Source organism: Myxocyprinus asiaticus, chromosome 40, assembly GCF_019703515.2.
Source record: "Myxocyprinus asiaticus isolate MX2 ecotype Aquarium Trade chromosome 40, UBuf_Myxa_2, whole genome shotgun sequence".
In the NCBI taxonomy this organism is placed as follows: domain Eukaryota; kingdom Metazoa; phylum Chordata; class Actinopteri; order Cypriniformes; family Catostomidae; genus Myxocyprinus; species Myxocyprinus asiaticus.
The window spans coordinates 34,899,355-34,919,449 of NC_059383.1; the positions used below are offsets into that span (position 1 = coordinate 34,899,355).

General features: G+C 36.5%; 1 protein-coding gene across 1 annotated transcript in view; it reads left to right on the forward strand.

The window, feature by feature from the left end:
* Positions 1-4,849: 4,849 nt before the first annotated feature.
* The window catches only part of LOC127430959 (protein crumbs homolog 2-like), a 29,200-nt gene continuing 13,954 nt past the window's right edge, over positions 4,850-20,095 (forward strand). The window contains exons 1-5 of the mRNA XM_051681088.1: positions 4,850-4,883; positions 5,281-5,310; positions 10,069-10,728; positions 16,989-17,184; positions 17,791-17,930. Of these exons, the coding sequence (XP_051537048.1) occupies positions 4,850-4,883; positions 5,281-5,310; positions 10,069-10,728; positions 16,989-17,184; positions 17,791-17,930 (1,060 nt within the window). The remainder of the gene's footprint in view (positions 4,884-5,280; positions 5,311-10,068; positions 10,729-16,988; positions 17,185-17,790; positions 17,931-20,095) is intronic.

A 20,095-nucleotide genomic window follows, 5' to 3' on the forward strand; every position in this document is an offset into this window, starting at 1 on the left:
TGTGTTTCAAGCAAATATCACTCTGGTTAATGTCCAAGTCCTGCCTAAGGAGAGCTAAGTTTTGTAAAATGAAAACTTTGTTGGCACTTACAGTACATTATCACTTAAGTTATGACATACAAATGTTGCCTTCTTTATTTTAAACATTGCATCTGTAGTGTATTTGCATAGAATAAATGGGAGTCTATGGGGGAATTCAGTGAGGGGAAAAGTGGGTGAAATTGTGGTATGATATCCCGACTGAGCTTATGGTTCATGTCAAATCACGCATGCAAATGTGACATCAAGTGCTAAGGGAAATGGGGGGGGGGGCGGGGTCCTGGAACTCACATTACTTTTTCAATGAAAATGTCTACAATGCACCCTGCCCCCACACCCCAGTCCCAACATGGATACAGGGAGGAAAGAATACCTTCACAGGCAGGCAAGAATAAATTCACACACACAAAGCCAAATACTCATCTGCTTGAATATTTGTAGCTCTACTAGCTAATAACAAAATGATTGCCAAGTTTGAGACTGCCTTGATGATAATAACTACAGTTAAGGTTCTTTAGTGGATGAACACTCAAAAACCATCACTTATTGTATGTCTATGTATTTAGACTAGAAGATTATTGAGATTGTCTAGATTTTAGATTCAAGTGGTAATGTTTATGAAGACGAATGACAAAAGAATTGCTAAATCAGAGTTCATGTTGATGCTAATATCAACCATTGATGCTCACATTAAATGCTCAAATAAATCACCTATATTTAGTCAAGTAAGCTATTTTGTCTTAATTAAGGTTAAAGGAGGAGGAAGATAGTTGACATGGAAATACTTTTGGGAAGTTGAAATGTGCAGTGTGACATGCTATACTCCATCTAAAACTAAGCAAAAAAATTTTTTGCTAATTATTTTATAATTATGCATGCTGTTTTTAAAACCTCATTGAGAGACTACATGAAATATTTCTACTTGTAAAAAATTAGTCATAAAAATTCATTCATAAAAATTCTGACCTACAACTTTGATGTAGGTTTGAAATAAGTTTATAGACATGTTATGCTTCTGTTCTGGAATATAGCGTTTTGGTGTCGGATATCTTTTATATTTAGTTCAAAAGCTTAAATTCATAATCTTAGAGAAGTTTCGGTTTTATATAGAATAATTAAGCATGCACACACACCTCCTCTGCGCCTGTGAAAATAAACAGATCACAGGTAATCTCAAAGTCCTGTCACATCACACACACCTCTCAACTCTCCTCTTACACACTCACTCCCATTCGTTCCCACCCATATCTCTGGACAGACACATAATGGTGTGTTATCTCATAGGGCCGATCTCCCCATCTCTCCCCATCAGAGCCAGAGTTCACAGTTAAATCACAGTCAATGTACAGCATATGGGCAACAGACTCCCTTCTTCAATATAAGCATATTGCATCAATTTATTTCTTTCAACGACTTAGAGACAGACAGACAGAGAGACATAGACAACCACTCACACAAACAAACTGTTCAAATAGGAAAACTAGTGTATCACACACACTCACAGCAGGAAGTAAGACACAAACAGAGATGACTGACTGTTATCTAAACACAGGGGGTGGAGTTTTGGTTGAATGACAGTTGGTCTTAGTAAGAGCCAGAGCCACCTTTCAGACAGAGGCATCACCTAATTTCTTTATACTCTAAAATGCACTGGTTGTGCTTAAAGTAATATAACGGGTTCAATACAAGTTAAGCTTAGTTGACGGCATTTGTGACATGATGTTGATAACCACAAAAAAGAAAAGAAAAAATTGAGGTTACAGCAAGCAGCTTAAAATGGAAGTGAATGGGGTAAATTTTTGGAGGGTTTAAAAAAAGTGTGAAGCTTTTAATTTTATAAAGCACTTACATTAATTCTTCTGTTAAAACATTTGTATTGTCTGAGCTGTAACATTTTTAAATTGTTGTTTTTAAGGTTGTTTTAGGGTTTTAGTGTTTACGGCGTCATGTTGTCACAGCAACAAAGTTGTAAAATTGGATATAACTTTACAAGGAAAAGGTTAGCGATTTTATCAGATTAAAATCATCTTAACACTCATATTGTTTACGTCTTGTGGCTTTACTTTTGAAACTGTAAGTAACTGTAAGTGCCTCACTGCAAACCAGATTTTTGCTTCTTTTTAAAGAAAAGGAGGGACAAGTCGAAATAATTTTTGGCAGTAATCAACATTATGCCACAACCGTTGTCAAATGAGTTTAACTTTTATAGAACCCGGAATATTCCTTTAATAAGCCAACAATGCATAAGACCATGTAAACGCCTTAAACAGTGTTTCCTTTATCGGGGCAAGTTCATTAACAGCTTAACCAAAAACCAAATGGCAAGCTCTTACCAGCTTATCCAAGTTTTGTTAGTGTTAGTTGAGTGTTAGCATTTGAGGAGTAAGAGTACTGGTTTTAGCTCTTAAACAGAACCTGCATGGCTAGCATTCTTCCAGCAGTCTCACACAGATAACATAAAACATTCACACACACCCAGAGTAAGACATAGTGCTCAAGACAGCTATATCAGGAGAATGTCTCTGTCAGCCATAGGAGACCAGTGACGCTTAGATCTTTGTAAAACTCCTGTGTTAAAACCTAGATAATCAGAACCACTCCAGCTGGAATCTAAACACGTCAATCTAAATGAGTCATGTATCGGGGTGTTGTCTACGTTCCAGTTCGATCTAATTTAAGAGAGTGAATATGTACAACAGGACATGACAAACCGTCCTGCGCTTGATGTGACAAACTCTGTAAAAAACACTTTTTATGGACTCCTGGTGCTCAACAATGCCAGTCAGTGAGTTTACATGCACACCGATATGCTGATAACAACCAAAAATCAGCTTATTAAAAAATCTGACAACATGAGACTTGAAATCATTGGGATATTCTTTGCTTTTGCTATCTAAACGTAAACAGGCATGCGCACAGCACTTGCAATTGATAAGTCTGTACGAACCCTGGTAAAGGTGTTTACGTGCAGAGCGAAATCAAGTAAATGGGCGAAAATCTACATGTCTGTACCGATCATGGAAACCGTTTCAAGGCATTTACATGACTTCACACATTGTCTGCGTATTAAGCATAATTGGTGTCAGATTGTGTATTGTAAACAATCATTAGCCAACTTTGGAACTTTAAATTGCTGTAGGGCTGCAAAATAAAAATTAATCACAATATGGCCTTCTGTGATTATTAAACCAAAAAAGACTGTGATTTCATTAAATATACTGTCTGAATGTGTGCATTAAAGTCTGTTTTCTTGTCTACTAAACATAATCAGTGCACACGTAGGGATCATGATACTGCGTTTTCAAACTTGATTAGTTGTAGTTTTTACACATCCTGTTGAACATAAGAGCTTCTGTTTTAAAGTTCTTTTAGCTTTGATATGCAATTTAAGATGTGTCATAATGTAGTTCAAAATCACAATATTTGTAATAAAATGCAGTACAAGTGTGACCAAATCATTCACCCATTCTACAGCACTTCTAATGTAACTGATTCTGGGGATGAATTTCAGCTGTTGAAGCTTTACTTATCACTTTGGATAAATTGTCAACTAAAATGAATGAATCAAGGAATTTGGATCAGGGGAAACCCGAAGGAGCATTCGTTTCTGACCCATGTGGACATTTATCAGCTTGTGTAAAGAAATCACGCTTCTGGCATTTGAACAGGTGCTGCACATTTAGCCTTAAAAGACACATTAATCCAGCAGCCACTGTACCAGGAACATTACAGGACAGGAACATCATGTGACTTGATCTCAAAAGGACCAGCCACAAGTTGCTGCAATGTGTGCATCTTCTATTGTGTGGAATGATGCTGAGGCTTTCCATTTTGCTTCCTGTTGAGCTAACACAAATGTTGAAAGTTCTTACCGAGGTAGAGGTCACCTCAGAACAAGAGCAGCAAAGATAGTACTAACATCTACTGGCACTGTATTCTTCTACTAGGCACTTTGGAGTTGGGAAGTAGCCCAAGCAATTAATTTACTGTTTAAGTTAAACAAATCTGGAATCAAATTGCAGACAATTAAGGAGGCAGATAACTGCACTCTAATGTCATGGCTGTCTGGCTTAGTAGTGAGACTAAACCTAAAGCCGTCCTGTTTTACACCCCAGTTTGAGAGGATTACGTTAAACTTAATATGTAAAGACAAAGGTCTACTCCTTCTGTCTGATGGTACTCACCATTAAATCTTTCAACAAAGTCTAATAAAGTGCACTATATAGATAAAGCATTGCTTTTGCATTTTCTATATTTTATTTTAAAGTAAAGACAATGTTAACATTATACATGACATTTCTACTGTAATATGTCCAACATATGACTGCACTCCCTAGTACTTCACAAGCTTCTATTCACTATAAACAAGCAGACTTACATAAAGTTTCAGTCTTTGAGAGAGTCTAAGCATACATGTTTGTGTGAGAGTACATAAGCTAAATAAGGCAGAAAGAGTTTAATCCACTTTAATTTTCTGTAAATAGGCAGCCTTATACACAGGTTATCATAGGCCTTAGAAGAAAGCAGATAAATTAGTGTAACCTGCAATGACAGGAAAGCAATTGCTTGACATCTACAACATTAGGAACCACTATGTCAGATGGCATTTTTTAATATGGCAATATTAACTGATGATTTTAGATATTGGTGGATTTTCCCATAGCATTTACAGTCACAAATGAATGTAATGAACATTGTAGAGCAGTCTACGGGATTTAGTCTCCTGTTTTATTGTCTTCTTGGCAAAAAACATTTAAGTCCAGTTGTATAGGAAATTAATAGCACACCTCTCCTCAACAAGCCACATAATATGAGTTTGCATTTATGTCTGCAGCACAAACGGGATGAGTTCCACAGCAAAGTTTAATAATTAGGGTTTGTTCAACTAAGCAAAATATTCAAAACTCAACTGCTGAATTACTCTTTTCTGTTATCTATTCTATTGTATTCTCTATTTCATGTCATGTTCATTTCATTTGACAAGCACAGAGTTAGAGACCTAAGAGTGAGAGAAACAGAAAATAAAATGTAAAGGAGAGCACTGAGGAGGTGAACCCAGGGTCAAAGGGGTCAGCATCCCTTTGACTCTGGGCCAAATTAGCTTAGCAGTAACTATGGAAACTGCGGCGACACACACATTGGACACTTGCTGGGGCAGTCTGAGTGGAGGTCTTCTTCTCGGACCAGGGGTGGGGCACGAATGAGTGTGTGTTTGCAGCCTGGAAACTTAAAACACCTTACACATTCTATGGTCAATTTTGGCAAAAATCGGTATCTTTGTAAATCTGATTTTGAAGAAACGTTCCTTAAGCAATGCATTTAAAGTCAGTTGTCTTGTACGAATAGATGAACACAATGTGAGTGTATGAGATAGAAAGAGACATTATTCTTTTTTTTTAATCAGCCTTCGTTCAACCAACCTTCTGTGCATGTGTTTTGTTTGCTTTAAGATCATTGTGCAAGCCACATGTCTATTCTAATGTCAGTATGAGTGTGTAAGATCTGAGCTGTGTAAGAACAGTCTGTGGTGTTCCAAGACTGATTAAATTGTTTTGTTCTAAAAGTAACACTTCCACTCTGATTAAAGTGTCACAAATACACTGCAGCTCTAAATTGTATCTACAGATTATAAAATATTAACTGAAGGAATATGGTTTGCTTTGAGATAAAAGACGCAACTGTTTCACTACCGTTATGACATTCTGGACAGCCACAAGAAAGGAAAAGAAAATGAGAGAAAACTAGAAAATTTGTCAAGAAAAACTTTACATGTTGTCTTGATTTAAAACATTGACGTTTGAAGTTCATTTATGCATTTAATTTGTAATTTGAATACTAGAGCAGTATGAAGAATCTTTGTAAATCTGATTTTGAAGCATGGAAATTGCATTTTAGGCAGTTAGGAACAACATTTGAAATGTACTGTATATTACTAAGCTCTTCTGAGAGATGTTAGTGTATTCAGATGCTAGGCAGACAGATACAGGAAAGCTGCAAGTCTAATGAATTTGAAAAAATAAAGATAAAAAGAGTCTCAGATTAGAGAACGAAGTGTCTATTTGCACCCCAGTGTAAATAGTATCTGCCACACAGCAGAGCTATTTGCACCCCAGTAGTCTGGTGGAACCACAAAAAAATCCAAGTACCCCTCGCTGCAGACTATAGCGTGATGACGTAGTGGATTTAATCCTATGCGTAGTGGATTTTAGTGACGTAGTGGATGTTTTAATATGCATGCGTATTCACATTTAAATGTTTTGTGTCATTACTGTATCATACTTAATGGTCATTAATATATATATATATATATATATATATATATATATATATATATATATATATATATATATATATATATATATATATATATATTCATATAACACACACACATATAGGGCCTATATATATTTATATTAGGGCTGCACAATTAATAAAATAAAATCTAAATCACCATATGATGCTGTGCAATCATTAAACCGCAAAGGCTATTTAATTAAATTAATAAATAGCATGATCCCGCTGCTTGCTTCAAAGTGTATGCATGCTGCTCTGTCCTGCATTGTGTAAAAGCATTAATACAGTGTTTTCTGAGCAGTTCTGGCTCCACAACTCCATCTCGTGCTCAGAGTAACAGATGTGCTCCCAGTTCGGTTCTGTTTGCTTACATGTGCTGAGCACAAGATTCACTTTAATCTCACTTTTGCGTACTTCCAAACATGTCTGGCTGCTACATGTTAATAAACAAATACAAACAATACACCCCATGGCATGGGTATTTATGTATTGCTGAGATGTTAAAATGAGAAGCACTTTATAATGAGTAGTTTTTTATGTTAGTGAAGAGGAAAAACTATGTCAAGTGTGCTCAAAAGTTTGCATACCCTGGCAGAAATTGTGAAATTTTTATTTAAGGATAGTGATCATATGAAGCCATTTATCATCACATAGTTGTTTGGCTCCTTTTTAAATCATAATGATAACAGAAATCACCCAAATGGCCCTGATCAAAAGTTTACATACCCTTGAATGTTTGGCCTTGTTACAGACACACAAGGTGACACACACAGGTTTAAATGGCAATTAAAGGTTAATCTCCCACACCTGTGGCTTTTTAAATTTCAATTAGTGTCTGTGTATAAATAGTTAATGAGTTTGTTAACTCTCACGTGGATGCACTGAGCAGGCTAGATACTGAGCCATGGGGAGCAGAAAAGATACTGTCAAAAGACCTGCGTAACAAGGTAATGGAACTTTATAAAGATGGAAAAGGATATAAAAAGATATCCAAAGCCTTGAAAATGCCAGTCAGTACTGTTCAGTCACTTATTAAGAAGTGGAAAATTCGGGGATCTCTTGATACCAAGCCAAGGTCAGGTAGACCAAGAAAGATTTCAGCCACAACTGCCAGAAGAATTGTTCGGGATACAAAGAAAAACCCACAGGAAACCTCAGGAGAAATACAGGCTGCTCTGGAAAAAGGCGGTTGGTTGTTTCAGATTGTTGTTTCCCCAAATGACAAGCCTAGTGGCTTTTTAAAGCTTTGCCTCCTCACTAATACAGCTGCCTGTAATTGGCAGTAATAATTACAACGACACTCTCATTGTTGTAGAAGTAAGGGTGTGCAAAAGGCAAGCAATTGGTTCCTTCATTAACCACATTATGAACAGGTCTAACAAGATAGCAAAAGAAAGCAAAGAAACAAAATAAGAGATGTGTTTCACTACAGTGAATTATTGTTCAGCATGCTGGATTATCCCTTTTTAATCAAATGTTTGTTTAACACAATATATTACATTGAAAACTAAAAGTAAACATTTGGCAAGTTCAGTTTGAGAAATCGATAGAAAATGTTTTTTTATTCAAAACCAACATTTTAGTTAAAATGTTTATAGTAATCTTAGTTCAGATGTATATCTGTATGTCTTAGTGTTTATCTTAGGTCATGTAACTAGTCACTATTTATTTTAAGTGTTTCTTCCAATTTAATTACCCTTTGCATTCATTATTTCATCTAAAAGGGATAGTTTTATTGTATGTTGTTTATCCATACTGTTTTTGTATGGAAAAAAATATGCAAGAAAAATGAATGGTGACTGAAGCTCTCAGACTCTAACATTCTGCCAAACATCAAATTCTTTTCATTTCTACATTAAATTTTCCCTTTAAAATGTCCTGCCATCAAATGCATTTTTAAAAGTACAAATATTCAATGAGGTCTCAATTAATATAACCTGGACATTCTTGTATAATTATAGAAGAATCAGGAAAACGTTTAAAATTATGTTTAAAATGGTTATGTTTAAAATCATAATAGATGGAGTATAGCATGTCATTTGGATTGCCACCCATCCCGTATTTAAAGATGAAATGATGCATCCCATATCTAGTGATCAATATCGGCGAAATTGTTCAAATGTTCCCAATTTAATGGTGTCCCGTATTTTTCAACTTAGAAGGTGGCAATCCTTCATGCCACACCACAAGGAGCTGCTGAAACTGCTTGAGATTTCATGTCAGCTATCCGTTTTTTGTGAGTGTGTGTGTGTGTGTGTGTGTGTGTTTAGAATCAGTGTTGTCCAGTGGTGTTAAGTCTTGGGATCTTGCACATGTTCACTGCTCAGTGTCTCTCTGTCTTCATGAGTGTATCTCTCTCAGGTGATCGGGTGTAAAAAGCTTAAACTAAAGCTATCTGAGTAACAGACAGATTTTAGCCTACTCTGAGTGCTCTCTCTCTCTCTCTCACACACACACAAACCACTCACACACACACAAACATTTGTTTTTACAGTGTATCACTGTGGGGACCTCCTATTTTAACGAAACGATGCTCCATTCCTGCTACGCTGCCATGCAACACACACACACACACACACACACACTTGTACAACACCTCATTCCTTTTGCGCATTCATTAATATCTTCCGCCTGGATGAATGTTTGGGATAAAGGCCTGATCAAAGGGGCTAGGGCAGCAAAGTGGAGGAAAGGTGAGGGGTGTAGTTTAGGGGGACAAGGGGCCCCACGAGGGTTAAGGATGGGTGGGCCACACTAATGGACCTGAATTGGATGTAAAGAGGGGGCAGAGGGTTGAGGTCAGGCAGATAAGAGGAATTTGGAATGCCTCAAAGAGCTCTAATACGATTGGTTGGTTTGTATGGGAAAATCCCCATGCGTGCAGTGTATCTCATTCTGTCCAAGAAACGGCACACATAAACACAATTAGCCATTTTCAATGACACAAGCTTGTAAGGTAAAAACTGTATCTGTCAAATTTGAACTCTTGTTTCTGGGTCTAAAGTAACTTTTTAGAGGCTTGTTATGACAAAGAATTGTACAAATGTTGTAAAAGATCTACCTCACAAATGGGCCTGTTTTTGTCTTAAGAGATTCTCTCTCTTTATTCCTCTGTGTTAGTCTGTCTCTCCCTGGATTAAGGACGGGGGTCAACTGTCTGATACTAACTGATTTTAGTGGTTTCCAGGGCATTGCAATATGGTTACTAAAGTGTTCTGAGTCATTTATCGTACATTGCTATGCAGTTGCTAGGTTATTCTGGGTGGTTGCTAGAGCATTGTTAAGTGGCCTGAGTGAAAAGAGCCAAGTCTCTATGATATTCTGGTCCCGGGATATGGCAGGTCCCTCCTCAGATTTTGGTTTTAAATTTATGGGAATTTTTCTTGGGTTTTGCAGGCAAAAATCATATTTCTGATCACTTGGAAAGTTAATAGTACGCTTATCTCATCAAGATGCACGATTTGAGGTATCATCACGTCTGTAGCACATATGGTGTAGAACGAGTTATGTGCCAAAGTTTAATACTTAGGGTTAGGGATTTGTTAAAATCCCTACCATTAAGTATGAGCAATAGTAATATTGATGCTTGCCTTAGTAAACAGCATTCATAATGAGATCAGAATAATGACACTGAATTAAATTTCAGTAAATGGAATTTACATTGCATTTCCATTTGGAGAAAAACATCACACTAAGAGGCACAATACTGAATTTCTCCATTCGTTCTTTCTGCAGGTACATTCTGTTCAGGATCATCTGACTTGTGCGCATCATCCCCGTGCCAAAATGGGGCAACTTGTGTAAATACAATGGATGACTACGTGTGTCTGTGTTCAAAGGAAGGTGTTCGGTACATGGGGAAGGACTGTGAGGAGCTGTACAATGCATGTGTGTTAGCTAAATGTGAAGGGTGTGTAAGTGAACCGGGCACTGAGCACTACACCTGCCCGGGGGACGTCAACGACTGTGAAAGTGGACCGTGTGTAGGCATGCTCTCCGAATGTGTGGATGAGTTTAACGGCTATAGGTGCCTGTGCCCACCTGGTTTCGGAGGAGAGGACTGCAGTCATCAGATCACGGACTGCATCGATGATCCATGCCTCAACAACGGCACCTGCAAGCGGATAGTGGATGGATTTGAGTGTACTTGTTCAAGTGGTTTCAGTGGCAAGATCTGCGAAGAGGATCTGGATGAGTGCTTGTCACACCCATGTCAGAACGGTGCCATCTGTCTGGATGGGGCCAACAAGTATCACTGCTTCTGTGTACCAGGTTACCAAGGACACAACTGTGAGATTGACATCAATGAGTGTGCATCCCAACCTTGCTGGAACAATGGGACCTGTATTAATGAGAAAGACCGGTACATTTGTGAATGCCTTCTGGGATATACAGGTAATTGTTTTGTGTGTGCTCTCTGATGCACCTGTCAATGTCTTGTTTAAAGCTTGACGTTTTCCTATACGTAACCATTTTTGGTTCCCAGAACATTCTATTTCCGTAAAAAAAAAAAAAAAAGAAAAAAAAAACATTAGAATGTCCGTATAAAACCAACACTTCAAGTTGAAACATGAAGAAGATATAAGAATGTGTCATGCATTGGGGGCAGATTGCTTCCATCTGGTGGAAAAAAGAGCAATTACATGACTTAAAAATAATGTCATAACAATAATAACCAGTAGATGGCTGCAGAGGCCTGATTGCCTGTTATAACTTATTTTTTATTTTCTAATTTTAGATTTAGATTAGATAATCACAAGTAATGCATTTGTATATATATTTAGACACATTTGTCACTATTGTTTGTCCAATTTTAGCATTTTTATTTATTGTTTTGAAGTGTCCGTTTTTGCAATAATGTGACATTACTGTATGTTTACTGTCAAACCTGACCATGGTGTTACAAAGTACACAAAATGAGATTTTTTTAATTTTTTATTTTTTTTTACCAATAATTTATTTTAAATATCAAAATTTAATAACTCAATAATGTAAATTAGTTTGTTTCCATTACAAAAAGTAGTGTTTTGCCTGGAGGGTGCAGCTCCCACACCTAAGCATATACACTGGGGTCAGACTCAGACTTAGTTTTTTGTTCTTTGTTCTCTGTGTGTGCATGTATGCGTGTGTGCGTGTGTGTTCTGTGTTCTGTCTTCTGGTTGTGTTAGTCTCAGCCATTAATTTTGTGTGTGTGTGTGTGTGTGTGTGTGTGGTTGTGTATTATGGTGTCACCACCTCAATTCTGTGTATGTGTGTGTGTGTGTGTGTTCTGCACTGTGGCTGAATTATTGATTTTATTTGACAAATTTCAAAAAATTGCTCTGTGTTATAGTCTCATCAATTCATTTGTGTGTGTATGTGTGTGTGTGTGTGTTCTGTCTTCTGGCTATGTTAGTCTCAGCCATTCTTGTGTGTGTGTGTGTGTGTGTGTGTGTGTGTGTGTGTGTGTGTGATTGTGTATTATCGTGTCACCCCCTCATTTCTGTGTGTGTATGTGTGTGTTCTGCATTGTGGCTGATTTATTTATTTTATTTGACAAATGTAAAAAAATTGCTCCATGTTATAGTCTCATCAATTAATTTGTGTGTGTGTGTGTGTAAGGTGATGTGTGTGGTTGTGTATTATGGTGTCACCCCCTAATTTCTATGTGTGTGTGTGTGTGTGTTCTGCATTGTGGCTGTTTTATTGATTTTATTTGACAAATTTTTTAAAATTGCTCTGTGTTATAGTCTCATCAGTTCTTTTGTGTGTGTGTGTGTGTTGCACTCTGGATGTTTTATAGTCCCACCTCTTCATTTCTGTGTGTTTATGTTCGGCATTAGGGGAGTAACACCCCTATTCGGCCTTGCTGCTCATTTATTGATTAGACAAATACAAAAAAAACAAAAAAAAGCTATTTTTTTAGGGTCTCTCTACTTTTTTTTTTTTTATTATTACAACCACTTAGACTCATCATCAAGTCCAACTTATTTTTGTGTGTGCAGATTTTAAATCTAGGAAAAGTCGCAAAGTCTTGTACCACTCAAAAAAAAAACAAAAAAACAACAACAACACTGAAATCGGTCAAAAATATTTAAACTTGTCACTTAACAATTGTTGGATAAATCGAGTTGGTCAGTTAACTTTTAAATTAGGCGAGCACGTGCATTGGCCTTTCGCTAAGCCCCGCCTTAAAAGTGCTTCTGACAAATCCTGTCTTAGCAACTGTTGCCCTGCCACCATTACTCTGACCTGCATTTGCTGTTTTCCAGTGACAGCCTATGGAAGCAATGTGTGTTTGAGTACATTTAAGCAGGATTTTATCACAATAATCCAAAAACTGTAAAGAATGTTGTTACCAGGTCATTTGTAATAGTGACACGAGTTACCCAGAGAGGATACACAATTTAAAAAATAAATACAAATATTATTATTAATAATATTATTTAAATAAATCTGGAGAAAAGCATGTTATGGATTAAACTGTGTCAGCCCTCATTCCCAAATGAACATAACATCTACAACAACACCTATATTTGCTCCAAGGTAACTTAAAGCTAATAACTGAGTGTTAATTAATTTACGTATAGACCAATCGCATTGTATACAAAAATGTCAGCGCATGCGCAGTAAGTGGTGGCAGAAAACCGGTAGATTGTTGTGTTAGATATGACAAATTAGATGATTAAACTATGACACAAAACAAATCAAAAATACAGACATATTCTTATCTATACAATGATTATAATGATATGAGTTAATAACAAACATGTAATAATGTTCACTATAAATGTTTGCTGCAAAGTCGTGAGTTGAAATGATCTCCTCAGTCCAGTCAGCTCTGTTGATGGCTTGAAGGCACAGCTGTCTACAAGAGCCCTCTAAATATTTTTTCAACAACGGAATCCGATAAAAGTTTACTTTTTGCTCACGGTTTTTGCCACCACTTCCGTGTTTGACGCAAGCGGTGACATTGCCAAAGAATTGGTCTATAGATTCAAGTCATAGTAAAAGCGATAGTAAATAAACAGTTCACTTACGCTAATGCTATGAGTTGTGTAATTGCTACTAAATGAAGTTTTGCTCTTTTCAAGTGACTAATAATCTTTTGCTTTGATTCTGATTCACAGTCTCCACAGTTTTACATTTTTAAAACTTTTACAAAACAAATACAGATAACTATGCATTATAATGTCACTCTTCATACCAGCCCACGTAAAAATATTATCCATTCCGTTTATGAGAATATTTGGGTGCTTCGGTGGGGCCCTGTGGCGATCGGTTCTACCTCCCCCACCCCACGGTAACTGGTGCGGTCCCCCCTGGAAATCACTACCGATGGGGACAGGACGTTTTTATCTCATTATTAGTAGAACATTTCTCGTTTTGACCTGATCAGGAAAAATATATGGATAAAATATATTTTTTACTAGAAAATGTTGTTATTCATGACATATTTTATTAATACAAATGATCAAATTTTTACTAAAAAATATGTTGTTTTTACTATGTAATATGTAGTAAGGACATATTCGCCATACCCTTTTATTCGGGTTTACATTGTGCTTGTTTGCAAAACATTCTATTTGTTTGTTTACTTTTGGCAGAAATATGGCTCCATAATACAGTCTTGAATCTGCTCAGATGTTTCCCAAATACATTAAAGCACATGTCCAGCATATGGTCGACTGCAGCCACAGTGCTCTTCTTTAGGCTTCTATTTCTGTCAGCTGGCAGACAATTAAAAATCAGTTTGGGGTTTGGCATTGTTTGGAGTGCAAAAAAAACTACACAACAGCTTTTCGTCATATTTCTCATTGTTAAAATAGCCAAATTTGTCGGATACTCCTCCCCTTTTTTTTTTTTTTAGAAGGTCCTCGCTGCCAACTGTAGCGCGATGACGTAGTGGATTTAATCCTCTGCATAATGGATTTTGGTGACGTAGTGGATGTTTTGGTTTTTATGCATTACACTGAGAACATTATTCCTTAGTATTAAAGTATTACACTGAGACATTTGTTTTATATAGCTTAGTTTTAAAAAATGGTCATAACTATGGATTTCATAAATTACTTTTCCTTGTTGTTCCTTCCTTTTCACATACAGAAAACAAATATATAAATTAAGCAATATATTCACTATAATGTGCTCCTCATTTTAACATCTCCTCCGCTGTACATAAATGCCAAGGCGTGAATTATTTGTATTTGTATATTAATATGTAGTGTTCAAACATACTTGGAAGTATGCAAAAGTGAAATTAAAGTGAATCTGGAGAGCTTTAAAAATTATGCGCTCAGCACACAGTACCGAATGGAGCACATCTGTTACTCTGAGCAGGAGATGGAGTTGTGGAGCACATAACCTCACTGAATACACTGTAATAACGCTTATACACAATGAAGACAGGACAGAGCAGCGTGCATAGACTTTGAAGCGAACAGCTTGATTTATGTATTATTTAATTTAATCGTCATAACCCTTTGCAGTTAAATAATCGCACAATGTCATACCGCAATTTTATTTAAATTAAATGTGCAGCCCTAATATAGAAATGTGTGTGTGTGTGTGTGTTATGAATATATACTGTATTATTGACCATTAAGTACGCTACAGTAATAAAACAAAATATTAAAATGTGAACACACATGCGCATTAAAGCATCCACTATGTCACTAAAATCCAGTATGCATGGGATTAGATCCACTACGTCATCGTGCTACAGTCTCAGAATAGCATTCTGAGATGCTATTCTTCTAACCACAATTGTACAGAGCGGTTATCTGAGTTACCATAGTCTTTGTCAGTTCAAACCAGTCTGGCCATTCTCTGTTGACCTCTCTCATCAACAACCAGGGTTGGGGAGTAACGGAATACATGTAATGGGATTACGTATTTAAAATACAAAATATAAGTAACTGTATTCCACTACAGTTACAATATAAATCATTGGTAATTAGAATACAGTTACATTCAAAAAGTATTTTGATTACTGAAGAGATTACTTTGCATTTTATTGTCATTTGTTTCATTTAATATTTAGTCCTTTCAGATGGAAAACATTTATACATATAAATAATGTAAACCAAAGTGCATTTGAACAGCGGTGAAACACTTTCTTATGATGTGTTACATTCATACGAGCAGACAGAGAAGTACGTTTGAAGTAAGTTTGGAGCAGAAGAAATAGAAATAAACCTTGTGTAAATTGTCAGCTTTACGCTAAATTAAAATGCTATTTCTAGCCATTTTACATGCACGTTACCAGGCACGATCACATTTTTTTATCAAGAAAATTCACGTTAGGTCATAATTTCTTTTTTCTAGTAAGACCTTTGATATTGGGCAAAAATCGTATTCTTGATGATAATTTTTGTATAGTTTTCCTGTAAAAATATCTAAAAATCCTTAAAACAAGATCAATTTGATCTTGTTTTAGAAACAACACTGCATAAGATATTTAGGTTTTTCAGAGAATGTATTTTTAACATGTGTATTTTGTCTTACTGTACTGAGTTTTTATAGACAAAACAAGTGAAAAAATCTACCAGTGCTGAAGAAGTAATCCAAAGTATTTAGAATGCGTTACTGACCTTGAGTAATCTAATGGAATACGTTACAAATGACATTTTACAGCATGTATTCTGTAATCTGTAGTGGAATACATTTCAAAAGTAACCCTCCCAACAAGGCATTTCCGTCCACAGAACTGCCGCTCACTGGATGTTTTTTGTTTTTGGCACAATTCGGAGTAAATTCTAGAGACTGTTGTGTGTGAAAATCCCAGGAGATCAGCTGTTACAGAAATACTCAAACCAGCCCATCTGGCACCAACAATTATGCAACGGTCCAAATCACTGAGATCACATTTTTTACCCATTTTGATGGTTGATGTGAACATTAACTGAAGCTCCTGACCCGTATCTGCATGATTTTATGCACTGCACTGCTGCCACATGATTGGCTGATTAGATAATTGCATGGATAATTGTTGGTGCCAGATGGGCTGGTTTGAGTATTTCTGTAACTGCTGTCAGTGGCAATAATGCAAACAGTACATCAGATGCAGCGACTCGAGTAGTAAGATAGAATTCAGGTATTTTATGGTTCGCATTTACATCTGTTCATTATAATGCGTTCAAATCCCGTATAAATTGCGATTTTTCTTTTCTACATATAATTAAATGCTGTACTTCACAAATGTTAGTCACTGTTGTCAATAAACCTCTCTGCAACATTTATGAAAAATAGTCAAATTTACTATATGATAATGAAAAATTGCCACATCCTATTGAAAATAAATAACTTTGATCACTTTGTTGCTGCAAAACATTGTCATTGTGAAAGGCCTTGATAGTCCCTCATCTGTTTGTTGTGTTGTTAAATTTGTTAATTATTTGCCATGTTTGGTGGTGAGGCTTAGTGGTTAAAAATATATACTGGTAACCCAAAAGTTGCAGGTTCAAACCCCAGGGAGGGTCAGCCAGTACCTTTACACCATGTTTCTCCAGGAATTCTTCTGTAGTAAACATGTAGGCCTACTCAAAGTTGGTTTGGATAAGTGCACATGCCATGAACTAATCTACACTAAACAGCAAATAACAAAATGTTTCAGTGTCTGTGTGTTACTTAGCATGTAATGTCAGAGTCATGCATTGTGTTCTGAATCTCTGTAGGAGTGAACTGTGAGCTGGAGATTGATGAATGTGAGTCAAATCCCTGTCAAAACGGAGCCATTTGTCACGACTTCGTGGGGTTGTACACCTGTGACTGTGTGCAGGGTTTTGAAGGTTCTCACTGTGAGATCAATATCGATGAGTGCGAGAGCAATCCATGCCAGAATGGAGGATTCTGCCACGACCTCATCAACAGGTACATTAGGACACACTCACTGCAAAAATTAGTCTTAAAGGGATAGTTAACCCACACATTACAATTCTGTCATCATTTACTCACCCTCATGTTGTTCCAAACCCATGTGACTTTCTTGCTCCACGGAACACAGAAGGATTTGTTAAGCAGAATGTCAGCCTCAGTCCCCATTCACTTTCCTGGCATTTTTTTTTCCATACAAATATACTGAATGCAAACTGAGGCTGACATTCTGTCTAACATCTCTTGTGTTTTTAGAGAATGTATCTGGAATGCAAGTGTATTTTGACATCTGAAGTTTTTTTTATTCATTTATTTTAGTATAAACCGTTGGGAAAACAAGTTAAAAAAAAATCTGCTAGATCAGGAAGACAAAATAACCATATTCATGATACTTGCATTCTCTGAAAACAAAATATCTTATGCAGTGCTGCTTCTCAGATCAATTCATCTTGTCTTAAGGATTTTTAGATATTTTTCTATAAAATAAGACAAACTTATTCATTAAGAATTTTTTTCAGCGCTGAAATTAAGGGAAAGCGCTTGTATACTGCCCGCTCTGATTCTGAGTGTGTGTGTTTTTTTTTTGTTTTGTTTTTTATGTAGTTATGAGTGTCAGTGTGAAGACACTGGATTTACGGGAGACCACTGTGAGGAGGATATTCCTGAGTGTGCTTCAGATCCATGCCAACATGGAGCAACTTGTCTGGAGGGTATTAACCACTACAACTGTACCTGTTGGCCAGGTAGCTATTCTTTAAAAGTATCCTTTGTCCAGATACTACACTCTTTATTTAAGTGTTTAATCTAACTTGGCATTGAATTATGTGTAATGATGTGTCTTTCAGTGTTATTATCATTAATAAAGACTAAATGAAAACATTTTTGTTAACTGACATAAAATGATATAATTGGAAAAACAGAAGCTAAAATAATGTGCATTTTCATGAGTCCAAAAACAAACTAAATTAAAATCAAAATAACCAAAACTTAATTTTAATTTTTGATACACAGCATATTAAAAATTTTTAAAAATGCTACTAGATAGCAATAACACTCGAAAGCCCTGAAAAATGTAATTGTGTTAAAAAGTAGTAAAAATAAAAAAAAATAAAAAAATAAAAAACATATATACAGGTGCATCTCAATAAATTAGAATGTCGTGGAAAAGTTCATTTCAGTAATTCAACTCAAATTGTGAAACTCGTGTATTAAATAAATTCAATGCACACAGACTGAAGTAGTTTAAGTCTTTGGTTCTTTTAATTGTGATGATTTTGGCTCACATTTAACAAAAACCCACCAATTCACTATCTCAAAAAATTAGAATATGGTGACATGCCAATCAGCTAATCAACTCAAAACACCTGCAAAGGTTTCCCGAGCCTTCAAAATGGTCTCTCAGTTTGGTTCACTAGGCTACACAATCATGGGGAAGACTGCTGATCTGACAGTTGTCCAGAAGACAATCACTGACACCCTTCACAAGGAGGGTAAGCCACAAACATTCATTGCCAAAGAAGCTGGCTGTTCACAGAGTGCTGTATCCAAGCATGTTAACAGAAAGTTGAGTGGAAGGAAAAAGTGTGGAAGAAAAAGATGCACAACCAACCAAGAGAACCGCAGCCTTATGATTGTCAAGCAAAATCGATTCAAGAATTTGGGTGAACTTCACAAGGAATGGACTGAGGCTGGGGTCAAGGCATCAAGAGCCACCACACACAGATGTGTCAAGGAATTTGGCTACAGTTGTCGTATTCCTCTTGTTAAGCCACTCCTGAACCACAGACAACGTCAGAGGCGTCTTACCTGGGCTAAGGAGAAGAAGAACTGGACTGTTGCCCAGTGGTCCAAAGTCCTCTTTTCAGATGAGAGCAAGTTTTGTATTTCATTTGGAAACCAAGGTCCTAGAGTCTGGAGGAAGGGTGGAGAAGCTCATAGCCCAAGTTGCTTGAAGTCCAGTGTTAAGTTTCCACAGTCTGTGATGATTTGGGGTGCAATGTCATCTGCTGGTGTTGGTCCGTTGTGTTTTTTGAAAACCAAAATCACTGCACCCGTTTACCAAGAAATTTTGGAGCATTTCATGCTTCCTTCTGCTGACCAGCTTTTTAAAGATGCTGATTTCATTTTCCAGCAGGATTTGGCACCTGCCCACACTGCCAAAAGCACCAAAAGTTGGTTAAATGACCATGCTGTTGGTGTGCTTGACTGGCCAGCAAACTCACCAGACCTGAACCCCATAGAGAATCTATGGGGTATTGTCAAGAGGAAAATGAGAAACAAGAGACCAAAAAATGCAGATGAGCTGAAGGCCACTGTCAAAGAAACCTGGGCTTCCATACCACCTCAGCAGTGCCACAAACTGATCACCTCCATGCCACGCCGAACTTGAGGCAGTAATTAAAGCAAAAGGAGCCCCTACCAAGTATTGAGTACATATACAATAAATGAACATACTTTCCAGAAGGCCAACAATTCACTAAAAATGTTTTTTTTATTGGTCTTATGATGTATTCTAATTTTTTGAGATAGTGAATTGGTGGGTTTTTGTTAAATGTGAGCCAAAATCATCACAATTAAAAGAACCAAAGACTTAAACTACCTCAGTCTGTGTGCATTGAATTTATTTAATACACGAGTTTCACAATTTGAGTTGAATTACTGAAATAAATGAACTTTTCCACGACATTCTAATTTATTGAGATGCACCTGTATATATATATATATTAGTTAACATAGTCCTAAATTACACTGCAAAAAAAAATTCTGTTAAACTTAATTAATATAGGCAGCTGTGATTGCAAAAAAAAAATATTGTAAAAAATACTGTAACCATGTTTCAGGCTTCGGGATGTAATTTTGATACCTGTATATTTTACGGTTCACTACCATTTATATTATTAAATTATAT